The sequence below is a fragment of the Lepisma saccharinum genome, chromosome 6 (genome assembly GCF_977018435.1).
Source record: "Lepisma saccharinum chromosome 6, izLepSacc3.1, whole genome shotgun sequence".
NCBI lineage: Eukaryota > Metazoa > Arthropoda > Insecta > Zygentoma > Lepismatidae > Lepisma > Lepisma saccharinum.
Window position 1 is genome coordinate 35,506,733 of NC_139234.1, and position 14,457 is coordinate 35,521,189.

A 14,457-nucleotide genomic window follows, 5' to 3' on the forward strand; every position below is an offset into this window, starting at 1 on the left:
TTTAATTTTACATTCTGTTACTTTTGGCTAATGGCGACAATGAGGATTACATGAAATATATGAAAGGACACTAACCAAGGAGCACTCATGATCAGGTCAGGACTCAAGGCAGGACAGCCAGTGCGTGGGTTCATCATCTAGCCCATTCGGCTAACTACGTGGCTTTATGGAAATACTTAGCCATCGATAACTACTTCTCTGTTTTTTTTTCTCCGTTTCACGTTTTTTCCCATTCTATCTATTCTGATAATATATTCAACTTTCACACTTCTGTAGGTCTAATTTGATATATTTTTTGTTATTTAGCGTCGCTTTTCTGCCACTTTTGCATAATCACGACGATAATGAGTGATAAGATGAAATTGATGACGGGGTACTCACAAAGAACACCATGCCGGATTCGAACCCGGAATTCCTGGCGTCGCAAATCGATGTGATAACCACTGCAGCAAGAAGTTCGGCGTTTAATGAGAAGAGAGCATGGGTGTCGGGAGGAAGGGGGGTCGAACGGTTCATTTCAAGATACAAGAAAGCCGAAAATTTGTTATACTCTTATTGTCAAAAACAGAAATAAAGTTAATTTAATTAGTATTCGAACAGAATAATGAAAGTAAAAATGCATTGGATCGAAAACATTGAGTGAAAAATACAGGAACAAGGATCTCGTATTCTACAATTTCATCCAAATAATAATGGTTCCGCAGTTTTGAAAATTCTAATATAAACTTTATGACAAAAAATTCCCCCCAACATTTAAAGCCTTTCTTGAACGAGACGTGCAAAAGTTAATATCAAAATGCATTTCAGATACTAACTGCATAAAATGCAAAATAAAAAATGGAAAATAGTTGTGCAGGTATTCATTCGTTTGGTGGATCGAGTCTCCCCATTTATATAATAATAATAATTATTATTATTATTAATATTTCGAATAAAATTTATTTTTGTTACTTTATAACATTTATTATTGTATAACAACATTTATAACCGTGGTAATAATATTTATTATTTTTTCTGCTATTCAACTTTTATCATTTGCCAGAGGCCCCTGCAAAAATTTCTGGCGGCGCCCATGGAAGAGGATACCTATCGTTGTGGGATAGACACCGATTGATCGAAGTGGAAGTTTTTGCTTTGTTCTTTGAGAAATCGTAATATGTTTTTAATACTTTTAACGATTAAGTGGCTTCGACTTCTTTAAGAAAACGTGTCAGTATTGTTTGCTCTATAAGAAAAGAGATAATCAATAACATGTTGCTGACGTGCTTGCCTCTCTTTCCCCACTCGATATCCTAACATACTTTCGGGCGTCCCGTGAAGAGAATTCTATTTGCAGGCGACCGTGTCAGACGTATTCAACCCCGCAATCAATCTTTGGCGCTGTGAATCTGCCGGCCGCCGCCACTTGCCACAAAGCATTCGTTGTGACCGCCCAAAGCCAGTAACGATGCTCCGCAGCGGTGTCAAAGGGTTATTAATCATCAGGCGATAGCGTCGCGAAACTAAAACCTCCCCGCGTTTCACGCCAGCCGCTGCCTCTGAACCACCCATTCAATCTCTCAGAGTCTCAATTCAACGAACAAAAACACCCCTTTCTATCGCTATGCAACATATATATATACGCCAGGGCATTTGTGCGGATATTTTAGATTAGCTATCTTTTAAGGTAATCAAGCGTAAAACATCCTCCCCACCAATTATACTTGTGGCCCTTTTTAAGCGGTAATTAGCCCCACAGAAGCTTTTAGTAGAGTGGCATGTGGTTGGGTGAACGTAATTAAACGATTAATCGTTGAAGGGACGCTGCATCCGTGAGGTCTAAAGGTTTTAAACTATCCAAAGTATTTCCTCATAAGCTCCATATATTATATGTATATGCATGTGTGTGTGTGTGTGCGCGCGCACGCGTGCGTGCTTGTATAAAGCGTTTATTTCTGGCGGTATGCAACGATACACCGTACCGGCACTGTCTTTTTTTATGTGAGAATAAAACTATGCTCAAGATAGGGACAGATGGAAGGCCTGTGTTGCTGCAGCCATGAACCTTCGGGTTTAAGAAGGCTAGAGAGTTAGTTAGTTAGTTAGAATAAAACTATGAACATTCTATTTTAACGTAAGAAACGCGTGTGTGCAGCTGCATATATTCACGGTCATTTATGAACGTACATGCACATATACAGGGTGGTTATAAATTATTGAGCACATTTCAATTACGTTAAAAGGACAAACTAAAGTACCCACATTAATTTTTTTGTCTTTAATAAACCACGTTGAACAATTTTACTCAACACACAGAACATCCCATCTCTTTAAATAACTCTCACATGAGCTCCATGTGTGGCACGTGAAATATCCAGGCGGTATTCAGATTCACGCTATGTGTTACACAGCGTTTGGCCAGTGACTTATACTGATTCTTCGTTTTAGTTCATCAATGTCACTAATATTAGTTGCGTTTGTCTTTGACAAACCTCCAAAGAAAGAAATCCAGAGGTGTTATGTTATGTCGGAGATTGAAGTGGTCAGGGAATTGGTTATTTAAAGTGGTGGAGTATTGTACGTGCTGTAAATGAAACTCTTCAGCATAGTCCATTAAATACAAAAAAACTAAACGTGGGGTACTTTGTTCTTTTTTATTCATTCTTCAAATGTTCTCAATAATTTATTAACCACTCTGTACGCACTTATTGCTCTGAAACTGAATACATTTTACTTCCTGAGAAGTGATAAAAGGTACTATCTATTTGAAGTTAGTAATTTAACATAAATAAAATGTTTACTATTACAATAATTTGTGAAGGAAAAGCATGGAAATTACCTTACGAAGATCGGCTCTACAACTATAACAATTAATTCTATACTGAACTCCATTCGAATCATTTTAGAGTATCAAATAGCACAAACTGCGTGTCCATTTGTCAGTCTGTCCATCTATTGGTCTATTCCTGTCAATTATCCATATCTCAGAAGCTTCAAGCGTTATAAAACATAAATTGATGTACCTACCACATCATAGCTCAACGTAGCAAATGTCAACATGGTCACCTGGCCCCCTCTGCCCGTTAAAGAAAACAATCGATCAAAAGTGACATTCGACATCTCGAAAACTATCAAATGTGAAGATCTAAAGTTTTCTACAAATGCAGTCCCAGTAAATGCCATTTTAACGTGACTTGAATTATTTTGATTTGCAAACGGCATATACACTCTCGCAACAATCAAAATGAGAGTGGAATAATCTTCGTCAAGACGCTCTTTAATATTAGTCGGAAGAAAATGTTATAGTTTGCATAACAAATGTAAAGACGAACAGGCTTTCTGGCATATACGTATTACTAATTTAATGTGGTTAGACCAAGTCAAGTTTCGACCAATAGAAAAGTATACATACGTATACTATTTATTTGGTATATGTGAGCATAACGCGAGAATTTTTTGGATAATTCAAATTAATAATAATAATTTGTTATTTCAATTGTATAAGCTTATAACTGATATTCGGGCGCTGTGAAGAGATTTCATCCCAACCAGGCATTGCTTATTTTTTACTTTATGGCTACATGAACGAACATACGAAAACCTAATTTCCAAGTGTTGACACTTAAATTTAACTTTTTCGAAAAGTGAACGAAACTATAATGTTCCAGTTGTATTAATTTTCGGAATACACTTGTTACAAGCATTCTCTACTGTCTCTACTCACCGATCTTGACTTCAGTCAGCGCTGTGGAAAGAGTAAAGAGCGTGGAGATGAAAATGAACTGCAACACACTTGATTGCGCCATATTGGTGTGTCACGAGGAGGACATGGAAATATACCTCAGTTGCCACACTTAGAAAATCCAAGATGCATTAAACAGGCACATTCTGTAAAGAGAAACATGGAAAGATTTTAGGAACAGCGTAACATAGTTATGAGAAAAATAAGTTTACTATTATTCGGTGATGGTTCACAGCAAAATTCGATTGGTACAGTCACGGACATTTCTGGGTTGTAACGATACCATTGACGTTCAATGGAATCATTGCAACCCAGAATTATACGTGACTGTACAATTCGACAGAAATACAAAACACAGTTACAAAGTCAATTGCGCGCGTGTGTGTGATAGAAACAGCAGCGTAACTTTGGGCCTTACTAAGGGGGGGGGGGGACAGATATCATGAACGTTTAAGAAATATCCCAAAAATGTAATTTTTTACAGACTTGGAAGTGCCCCCTTGTCCCCGCCTAGTTACCAGACTGCAGAACAGAGCTTACCAGCATAATAGGCAAAATGAAGCACTGCGGAAAACATACTCTCAATCCATTCTCTGTAAACTTCTCCAAATGCGAAGGGTTCAATGACTATTTCATGGATGTCCGAAATTATGCTGTTGACTGGGCGATACATCGCGTGCTATGAAATGCAAGAATTGCTCATCTACAGCAGATCTGATACAGAAGAGAATTCCGTTCGGCGGAACATCAATAAGGAGACAAGGCGCTTGTCTTGGTTCACAATGAAAGCGAAACGCAGGAGGCCAGGTTGCTAAATAATGGTGACAGCGAAGGCTCTTGGCTGCTGGAAGCGATCCAAGCTCTAATCCCGACCTCGGCAGCCACAGCCGCGGGCGTTGAATGAGAAGCGGCCACCATCCACCATAAATACTCTCGGTGCGTTCCGCCACTGGATCTAGCGTCCGGAATTGCTTTGTTTATTGAATCCACATGCAATTTCCATATAAAAGTAATGAGTGAAAACTGGAAATTCCGCTGCTTGTGTCAAATCACAGTTTGTTTGCTGGAATTTTCACTCACAGTCGGATTAATTTGGTTCTTTGATTTTATTGCCGTTTGGATATTTTTTCCAATTAGGTTAATCTCGGCAGGACAATACGAGGACGATGAATGGAAAGGAATAAGGGAAGAGGAGGAATCGTCCATGGACTTCGTTATTAGTACTATCGTAGCAACCACGGAATGACAGAAAAGCATGGGAAACTTCAGGCTAGCTGATTGATGGATTTGAACCAGAGATCTCTTGGAAATAGGGTTTATGGAATCACGTAATATAAACACTGTACTTAAGAAGGAGTAACAAAATAACAGTAACCATTTCATGAGAGCTATGCTTACAAGGTTCCCAAATATAGCACTAGAGTGCGCGTCAAATCTCCTGCATATGGCCTTGAACGGCTGAACAGCACCAGCGAATCACAGACGTGCGGCGTTGCCTAGTTCAATGACAAGACGTTTCGCTCAACCACGCTGTCTCTTTTCCGTGTGAGATTTCGACATGGCATCGCTGCAGTGCGCTGCTATTGGCTATCGCTATATGCAGAAGATTTGACGCGCACTCTAGACACACATAACTTATTTCAGTATATAGTAACAATGGTGGTAAACTAATAAAAACTCTTACATTATTTAAAGGATGGTGCGTTGTGAACTAATTGTAGAAATTGGACATGGTGGCGTGCTCAGCATGAAGTATCAATAAACAAGTATTACTATTAGAGATATAGTAGAAGATCTTGTTGAAAATTGTAGCTTAAAATGTAAATATGTTACTCTCACTATATTATTTTACATATTGCATATTATATCCGTATAATGTTGTTATTTTTACTTGACATGGTGCTGTTTTAGGTTTTACACTGTGTTCAGAACTTACAATAAACTATTATCACAAGCAGCAGCAGCTGCTGATTTCCTTCATGGAGATTTTGATCACAAGGTCTCCTCTTACCCCAGGCTCCAACTTTTCTGAAGCTGTTTCATTCCTCCTGTTCAACTACTACTCATCTTATTTCACCCTTCAACTCTTTATTACAAATTCTTTCGCCGGCAACCATAACAGTCTCACATTTTAATTAAATTCCAACTGCAACAGAGCTCCGCAAAGTTGGGCAAGATATTCCATAGACACTTCCGAGATTCATGCAACATACGCATATTTGTATATCCGAATAAATCGCAAAATAAAGCCATTTTTATTTCCATGGAATTTTCAAATACCATACATTGTAGTGTACAAAGATCTTGAAGAAAATAATAATCCCAGACAGGAAGTTTTGATGTCATCCCCATTTTACAAATATCAGTGTAGTTTTCATCCTCATCTGCAACGTTCAACAACAGGTTTGTCTTCAGTCGCGTCCAGCGTGTAACACGTCGCGAAAATCGGTTGCTAAAACTTGGCGGTAGCACCAAACTTAAGCCTCCTAACCAACTAACATGCATTATTTTCACAATTAGAATTCTAATAACGTCTACGTTGTTAGGTTAGAAGGCCAGGTTCAGGGATCTCAGCAAACCTATTTTCGCGACTTGTTACACACTGGATGCGACTGAAGACAGGTTGGTTAAACAACAGGTCACGTGTCGGTACAAAGTTGCCCCTACTCAATACACCGAAAACAAGGGACACTTTCTACTTCCCAAGGCTTGCTGGGATAGAAATACATCGTAATTCATGGTCAAATAATGGCTCATAGCTAGACACAAACACACAAAAGTGGAATAAATGTAAAGTAAAATAAACTAAATCAATCATAAAGATGTTGCCATGTGTCCTGTGTTCGATTCCTGGTTGATTGATTTAGTCTATTTTACTTCGCTTTTCTGCCACTTTCGGCTAATCGCGAAGATGAGGATGAATGGTGATATGGCACTCACAGAGAACACCCATGCCGGGCAGAGGTTCGAACCCGGAACCCCTAGCGTTGTAGCTGGCTGTGCTAACCATTCCGCCATGGAGGTAGGCTACATATTTGACTGGCGAGAGAGAGGGGGTTGGGGGTAGGGGGAGTGTTTGTGGCCAAAGCATCTACCTTACGCTTTCCGTCAAGTGCCTTGTGAAGCAAGTAAAGCAAGCGATTTCCGCTGATTTCATGCACACAGCAACAGGTCGCTTGGGGCAGCGCTTTTCAAGTCCCCGGAAGTCCGGAGATGCGTGAGCTAGAACTTTGGCTGCTCATATCACGAGAGTTTGGGCTCGTAAAGGGAAGGTCAACGTAATAAAGGAGGATATTCTAGAATCGATCCTCGGAGGAAAATATCGAGAAGAGTAGATAGGAGGGCGAACTTTATTACTTAACTCTACATTTATTCATGAGTTTTTCTTCAAGATAATGTGAATGACGTAAATCCAGTTCTCAAATAATTTAGCGATGTTTTGAATACCGTGATGCTCAGCATCTTATACAGTGTTTCAAAAGTCGCACAACCCAAACTTTGGAAATATATATCCTGAAAAACGTAAGAGATATTTACACCGGGTTTTCTGCATTATACAGCCTCATCCATTGAGATATTTGTCAATGATTAAAATTATCAGTTTACTCCGTAGAGAAAATTATATAAATTAATAACTGACAGAAAGCAGCATTCAATTTTTTCAGATGAACTTCTGAGTAAGAAAAATATGTAAGAAATTATCGAAGGGACATAATTAGACATTTGATGACTGATGCTATGTCAGTCTGTCATTTGCGACCAATATTGGTCATGTGCAACTTTTGATAAATTCTTGACTGGCGATTTTATGGGTGGAGTGAAAAGTGCCATTTTTTGGACATATCTCCGTATATGGCAACACTAGCAGGTCGAAATATTGCCAGCAGTCGCATGCAGCATGTGTCTATACATTTACGTGAAAAATCGTAAATCAAGATTTTGTGCCGAAATTGGACTCTCGAGAGAATCCTAGGCTGCCCCTGGTTACATTGAGTTCTCTTCACTCACTTTCGCCGCTACTGTGCCTGTGTTATTAATTGATTCAGCATGGCACATTCATTGAAGCAGTGCGTGTGCATTGCTGAAGAGTATTTTACTACACATTCTTACACTCATGTGCAAGAGGTTTTCCAAAAAAAATGCCCACACATTCGCACTCATTATTAGCATTTTACCAACTAGTACGACGTATACAAACAATGAAGTCAGTGGCGGCTTGTGATCACACATTCGCGATTATCTCGAAAACGGCTCGTTTGCAGACCCATGTTTACTGAGACTTTTTTTGCTTCTATTATCGTGTTTTTCATGTAAGCTGCACTGAATTTTATTTATTTCAAGTATAGACACCAGCAATAAAAATTGGACACTTAATTCCTGAAATACTTGCTTCCCTGCAAACAGTAATGTGTGTTGCCTAACTCAGCGGCGTTGGTAGAAGTTGCCACTGAAAATTTGATATTAAAATCCACGTATCACAGCAGAGTGAGGCAACACGCATAATGCCTTGCATTGAAACGAGTATTTCAGGATCTAGGGGACCTATTTTTATTGTCGGTGACTGTACTCCCAACGTAACAAAGACGCAGGAACGGGGCGGGGGGGGGCTTCATCTGGTTACCCTTTTTATCACAAATACACATTAATAAATTCTTTCATAGTGGTATAATAAATATGACCACTTCTTCACAAAATATTCTCACTTGCTCTTCGCTGTTCTCTTCACTTACAACCTTGGTGACAATGAAGTTCGACCAGAAAGGAATACGTGATTAAATGCACAGAGGCATAGGCGGTGGAATGGGTGACCCGCAGAAGTGACGCATGTGTGTAAGAGGAGGCGTGTGAGCAGGCAAGAATCGTGATCCCAGCATGTTGCACCCAAGGTCACGTAAAGAACGAAAACGGGGAACAATACGCGTGACATTGAACTTCGACCAGGCACCAGACCCATACGGAAAAATTCCAGATAGTGGCGCATTCGACGGAAGCATGACGTTACGGACACGATAAGGGAGTCCGCCGTATATAAGCGCGTGCTGTGCACCGAGGAACCGCAGTGTCATCACCATGGCCAGGAGCAAACCTATTGACAACACCGTGAGGAGAAGAGTGGTGGGGTTGCAACGGGATGGACTCAGTGAACGGGAAATAGGGCGCCAACTGAACTTACCCAAGTCAACCGTCCACTGCTTCATCAAACACCACCAAAATACGGGTACTACAGAGCCAGGTAAGGCCCCCGGTCGAAAACGCATGCTGAGCGTGCGTGACCTACGGATATTTACGCGCTATATCCAGACCAACAATCATGTTTCTGTGGCCGAATTACGACTGTGGACTCGAGAACGCTTTCACATTGAAGTGTCAACCAGAACCATTCGCCGTTACCTACAGCGATGCGGTTACCGAGTGTACAAGGCGAAACGTAAACCCTTCCTTTCCAGGTTGAACAAAGGCAATCGACTACGGTGGGCACGAATGTACCGGGGATGGACATTTCGGCTGTGGACGGACGAATCCATTTTCAATGTTGTGTACGGGAAAATACGGAAAACAGTCATTTGTCGGAAGAAGGAACAGAATGAAGCAAAATGTTATGCACGACAGGTACAGAAACCTGCGTCAGTGATGGTATGGGGATGCATGACGTCATCTGGGGTTGGCCCACTACACGTCTGTGAGGGCATTGTGAATGCACACGCCTATACACGCATACTGGAGCGGCATCTTCCCACAGTGCGAAGGCACCTGTTCCATACGGTCAATGGTTGACTCGCCATCACGTGCGAAGTCTGCCATGGCCACCATCGAGTCCCGACCTCTCGCCCATTGAGAATGTGTGGCGTGTTCTTAAGCGACGTGTGCAACAGAGGGGATCCACGACAGTGGCTGCTCTTATCGCCTGCCTGCAGGAGGAATGGCACCGCATCGATGTGGAATACCTTGAACGACTCGTCCGCAGCATGCCCCGACGCATTGCCACAGTTATTCGCCGACGGGGCGGCATCACACCATGGTAAACAGGATCCCCTCTAACAGTGGTCGAACTTCAATGTCACGTGTAGATGGACGAAAATGTTTTATTTTGTGTGGACATCATACATTGCTGCGTTGCAGCGGAAATTTATGTTTTCCTTTGTTCCATGTAGCCTGCTGAATAAAATATGTTCAGCATATGCATGTGTTCTCCTTCTTTCACAACGCACTCCTATATTTGTGACTGGTCGAACTTCATTGTCACTAAGGTTGTATTTTTCTGACGACATTACAGCTGTACCGACCTTCGTGGCGGAGTGGATAGCACAGCGCGCTACGGTCCCGGGTTCGAATCCAGGACTGGACATGAGTGTATTAGTGAGTGTCGCTTCATCAATTTAATCTAGTCATCATTCAGTACCATCGTCGCGGTTCTACGAATATGCCACAATAATAAGAATATTTAAAATAAGAAAAAATACAATTAATGACTTGACGTTACCCCCACACCCCCCTATACGCCTTCATGGCGTGGTGCTATGCACAGGGGAGCACTTTACCTTTTACGGTTGGCATGATTACTCAATTAATGAAATCAGGACGGATGTCTTTTATAATCGAAAGATTACGTCGCAACACAACTTTAGAAACATCCCTAGAAGAGAATACGGTACTTGGAGTTTCTAATCACTTATCAGAGGCGCGGTCGGTAGGGCGTCTGATTGCCACGTGAGAGACCCAGGTTCGAATCCCGCAGTGGGTAATCTCAGGTGGGACATTTTGAAGTAAAATCCCTGCATGGAACGGTTCTGCAGATCACTCAGCCTCTAAGCATGGATGCCTGGAGGGTAAAAGCGGCCAGAGCGTGGTGCTGATCACATCTCCTTCGCACCATTCACATTCCTACATGACATGTTGCAATATGCAGCTCTTAGAGCTATAGGAGCAACTTGGGACATAACTTGTAGGTGGGGGGAGAAGAATCGAACTGTTACATTTTATGACCACTTCTTATTGCTCTTCCTTTACAATTATTCACTAAGAAATATTGTCCTTCATTAGGACACAAGGCTTGCAACAACCTAGCAGACATATAAAGATATGGCAGTGGAAGGCTTAAGCCGTAAAATTGTAGGTTTAGATAAATTATACATAAAAGGCTTGATAGTATAGAGGTTTATTTAACAACAAAATGCCTGAAGGGCTTTATACTACATAAATAATGATTATAAGAGTATAAACCCAGAATATAAATACAAAAAATAATAAAGAAAATTAAATTATCCAATTAAATCTTTACATAATTTAGACTTCCTTACACGTTATTTAACGAAAAATAGATTATAGTAATTTCATTTTAATATTAATTTCCCCCAAAAAGACCTATCTCTGAATAGAACAAAGTGTGCAGTGCTATAACTAAAAATCCCAACTAAATACTCTACATAAAAACTTAAAATACTAAACCACTACAAAACAACTACTCCCTGTACTTTGTTACATTCGGAGATGACCCCTTTCAACACTCAAAGAGAACTCAACTTAACGTGTTTTAACCTCTGCTAATCAGTTGGAAGTAAAGTTCCCACACGAGGCTTGCTTTCCTCCGACCTCCGGAATTTCAGCAACGCCCCTTTTTTTTCAAATTAAAGCCATCTGGTGGCAAACGAACTACAAATTTCTTTCTTTTCACTCGTACACCTTTCATATGGTTATAATTTGCAAAATCATAGCAAATACTCGTTACATTGCTCCTCAAGTTCCGGGAGGTTAACAAAAGTACCATTAACTTGTAATTTTCATAAACTTTGAGGGGAGCAAGTGCCCCTTTTGCTCCCTCCAAGTTACGCCTATGCTTAGAGCTCAACCAAGTATTTCTCAACCTACTCTAATCTTCTGAAATGTTCGATTTAGCGAGCGGGAAATCGAGGCATTCGAACACAAAAAAAGAAAGAAACAACATAAAAAAGGATGGATACCTTCGCTTCTTGAGGCAAAGGAAGACTTCTCAGCCAGAAGTCAATTTCCACCACACTGACCCTTGTGATATTGAAGTTCAATCTCGTTTGGAGAGAGAAGCGAAATTTTGGCCCAGTTATTGGGCTCAGAGTTGAAACGTGGAAGGCCGAACGGTCACTCTTTCCTTTCTTTTTCGCTAAACTTTCGAGGCTGAAGAAGCGAGCTAATCGAATTCGGGAGAGTTGCCTGTGTAGTTGGCTCCTGCTCTTGGCCCTTTCCTCCAGGCGGTCTGTGCAGAAGGGTTGCAGTAACCAAGGGAAAGGCTTCACGTGGCTTCGAGATTTTAGCCGGAAATTCAATAAGCATATAAATTATGAATCTGCATTCTCATGCAACTTGCTTAACTACAAAAAATCGTTGCGAACCGGCCTCTGTGGCGGAATGGTTAGCGTATAGCACGTTACAACGTTGGGAGGTTCTTAGGATTTTGGGTAAACATGTATGGGTGTATGTCCCACAATTTGTCATCAGTTATCCTTCGTTCTCGTCGTTGCGGTTAACCTAGAGAGGTGATAAAGCGACGTGAAATACTGAAATTGAAAGCACAGAAGTCCTTGTACTGCAATATTTGGTCCTTCCGCTACAGTAGCTATTTGGTCCTTGCGTTGCAGTGTTTAGCTTAACCCTTTCTAGATAGGACTTAGAATATCTAATTTTCCCCAGAAGACATATTATTTTCGTTTTTTTAAAAAAAATCATAGAAAATATGTTGTTAAGTGTGTTATTATTTAACATTTTTTCTAAAATCTACACTTCTTCTTTGCAGAGATACGTATATAATATGTTACATTTTATATAACGTTTCTCACATTTATGGAATTTTCTTCTATAACAATTTTTTGAATTTGAATTAAAAATGTTGGGTGCGTCAGCACTTAGGCTATTTTGCACCCGTCACGTTATGCGCGGTCCAGTCCCTTACCATAACATATATCAAAACTATAGTGTCGCATAACTAAAAATCTTAAAATTTTCTGACCGGTTAAAAGCTGAGGCTGTAAAGGGTCACTTGGAACACACATAAGGACAATAAACAGGACAACACACAGAATTATAATGGCCATAGAGTCAGTCGCCAGAACCTCGTTAGTCTGCAAAAAGCAGTTCAGGATGTACTACGTAGAAGTGAGGTTGACAATTGGGCGTACAACGTGGAAGGATGGACCCTTACAGCCCTGTAACCATTTTTTGAAAGTAACAAAAAAGCTTTGAAGTTCGAAACATCACGCAAGAGACTACAATTACATTAGGATCTAGTGGTAGAGAAGAATATCTGCCTGTTATCTTATTCACTTTCCGCTGTTCCATTGCTAGTTATCTTGTAGAAAAAGTAAGTTTAAGTCCAATTATTAAAGTACGTATCACAACACACCTAACAACAAAATACTTGTATATATTGCGGATTTGGATCTTGGGCACAGAGAGCTTCTTCAACCACTGGTGACAACTGCTATGGTGCAGTTAAACTTCAAATATGAATATCTCCTCGTATGAGCTGAAATATTAGTTGAGGAAAAAACAGCCCTAATGTTGAAATACTGTTATGCTTAATGGCTTCATGGAGAGAGAACAACCTGATCACGATTTCATTAATATTTGCTCTGATTTAGGTAGTCAACTTATTCTTGTCATCCACTAACAAGACAACCAATTACAATGATGGAAGTTCCATTGATTTCACACACAGAATTCGAAATGCATTAAATCAGAGTTGATGCACCACACAATTAATCCAATTAATCGTGTAATTTTGTGGTCTCTCTGAAATAATCGTGTATGATCTTATTACTTGTTGCATTATAGTGCTCCACACTGAACAGCAACTGATGAAAGTACCCTTTGATGTGTATTTTGATGTACGAAAGTGCATTATTATCAGCTTATGCACTTTAATGTGTTATTGGAGTCAACATATTTGTATCATTTGACACATTTTGTATTCTGTGTGTACATTTTGAATATTTTTCATGTTTATCTATCTAGAAACATGTAGTAACCCTTCGGGAAGACACAGTATAATACGAACACTTGACATGCTTTGACCTTTCAGCTCCTCTTTTCTGACAAAAGTGTGATCGATTATTGTTGCTGATTGTAAAAACATATCTTTCCTGTCATTAAAATACCACGCCTTGTCACAAGAACTGAAGTAATTGTGGTTCTGAAACTTAATAACAGATAATATCTTCCTATTTCTCTTCATGTAGTGACGTTGGATGTTTCTGCATTTCACAATTCGCATCTAAGTAAACAAAAGTAAATAAAAATATCACAAAATTTCCATCAGTCAATCATTCGCAGAGTTCATCTTCGTGAATCCTACTCCTGAAGTTGCCATATATAGCTTAAGATAGCACACACAAAAAATAAGCAGAAGCTAGCATATATTTTCCGTCAATGGAAAAAGTCACAAATAAAAGACACCTCACTACGTCTCAGCGTCAACTCCCTTCCCTCCAGGGATCTCTCGGCTGCCTTTGAAGTGAAAACTATGGGCCTCACCTGATTAGGGCGGGGGCTTTGTCTCGTTTGCAGTAATTTGCCTCAAAGGATACAAGTTGCCTTCTGTTTCTACAGCCTAATGGGTTGCTAGGCAACAAATGCTATTCCAACCAGTCTGATACATCCATCCCTCCTGATCAAGAAGTCAAACAAAAGGACACTTTGGGAGTGAATGCAGGAAAAATTGTGAGAATTGAATACTCTATCCAATTTCTATCCTTGAAAATAATATTGAT

General features: G+C 40.1%; 1 protein-coding gene across 1 annotated transcript in view; it reads right to left on the bottom strand.

Moving 5' to 3' along the window:
* LOC145988686 (glutamate receptor ionotropic, kainate 2-like) overlaps positions 1-14,457 on the bottom strand; it is a 202,025-nt gene that overhangs the window by 152,443 nt on the left and 35,125 nt on the right. The window contains exon 2 of the mRNA XM_083123764.1: positions 3,704-3,867. Within this exon, the coding sequence (XP_082979890.1) occupies positions 3,704-3,785 (82 nt within the window). The 5' untranslated portion in view covers positions 3,786-3,867. The remainder of the gene's footprint in view (positions 1-3,703; positions 3,868-14,457) is intronic.